The sequence below is a fragment of the Helobdella robusta genome (genome assembly GCF_000326865.2).
Source record: "Helobdella robusta unplaced genomic scaffold HELROscaffold_10, whole genome shotgun sequence".
In the NCBI taxonomy this organism is placed as follows: Eukaryota; Metazoa; Annelida; class Clitellata; order Rhynchobdellida; family Glossiphoniidae; genus Helobdella; species Helobdella robusta.
The window spans coordinates 3,172,390-3,173,542 of NW_008703571.1; the positions used below are offsets into that span (position 1 = coordinate 3,172,390).

General features: G+C 27.2%; 1 protein-coding gene across 1 annotated transcript in view; it reads left to right on the forward strand.

The window, feature by feature from the left end:
* Nucleotides 1–226, forward strand: part of HELRODRAFT_166779 (hypothetical protein) — a gene marked incomplete at both ends in the record, with an annotated part of 1,746 nt that extends 1,520 nt beyond the window's left edge. The window contains one exon of the mRNA XM_009011992.1: nucleotides 45–226. Coding sequence (XP_009010240.1) covers nucleotides 45–226 — 182 coding nt within the window. The remainder of the gene's footprint in view (nucleotides 1–44) is intronic.
* Nucleotides 227–1,153: the final 927 nt, after the last annotated feature.

Sequence of the window (1,153 nt, forward strand, 5' to 3'; positions counted from 1 at the left end):
TCTGATATGGAAAAATAAATTCTGTGAATCATTTGCAAATCAAGGCTGGAACCAAGTGACTTATGCGTTGTTATTTAAGTACAAGGATGGTTCATTGGTGGATTATGCTATAAAAAAAGAAAAACTTTTACTGGACATGAGAACATCAATAGATACAGGTACTCTAGTGGATCTTATTGCAGCTGGATTGCCAGGCTTTGTTCTAGAAAAGATAAATAGACAATGAATGGAAGATACAGTAGACTTATTCAATGAAGTAAGAAAGTATGAACATTTGATAAATAAAAATAAGAATGGAACCTACACGAGATACGAAAATCAGAAGATATATAACAAAATTGAGGAACGTACTGCATGCAAAATATGTGAACGGTTAAATAAAGGTATACGCTACCATCCAGAGGCTGCATGTTGGTTTAAAATGAGAGATAATAATAAATTTGATAGAAGATATATAAAACATGTCAACAATTCAGTGATTGAAGCAGAGTTAAATGAAACAAAACAAAAAAACTAATAGTAACACCATTAATTAAAGTCAAACTCATAATAAATTCTAAATTAGAGATATATGGAGTGTATGATTCAGGTTCGAATGTTTCTCTAATTAATTCAAAATTACTAAAATTAAAAAACGAGAATAATAATGTAAATGAACAAAATTTAGTTACAATTAATGGTGTTAAAAAAACTTGTGGTTTGACGAAGCTAAAAATTAAAATTTTCGAAATAGAAGAAAAAGTAGATGTTTACATTATCGATGATGCGCATTTCAGATATGATTTTTTAATAGGATTAGACATGATAAAAACATACAAGTTAGTACAAAATGAAAAGTTAAAAATTACTCAAAAACTATATTTTCAACAAGAAAATATTAAAAAAGAAGAAAGAATAATCAAGAGAGAAAACGAGATTAACAAATATGAAAAGGAATATAAAATAAATTTTAATGAATATATTAAAGAAAAAGAATTTGAAATAAAAGTAAACCATTTAGATGAAACAAAAAGGAAAAAGATTAATAAGCTAATACAACGATATAAATCAGTTTTTGCCAAAGACAAGTATGACGTAGGAACAGTTAAAGGATATGAAGCAAGAATAGATTTGTTATTAGATAAATACTGCAGCAAGAGGCCTATAGATGCAC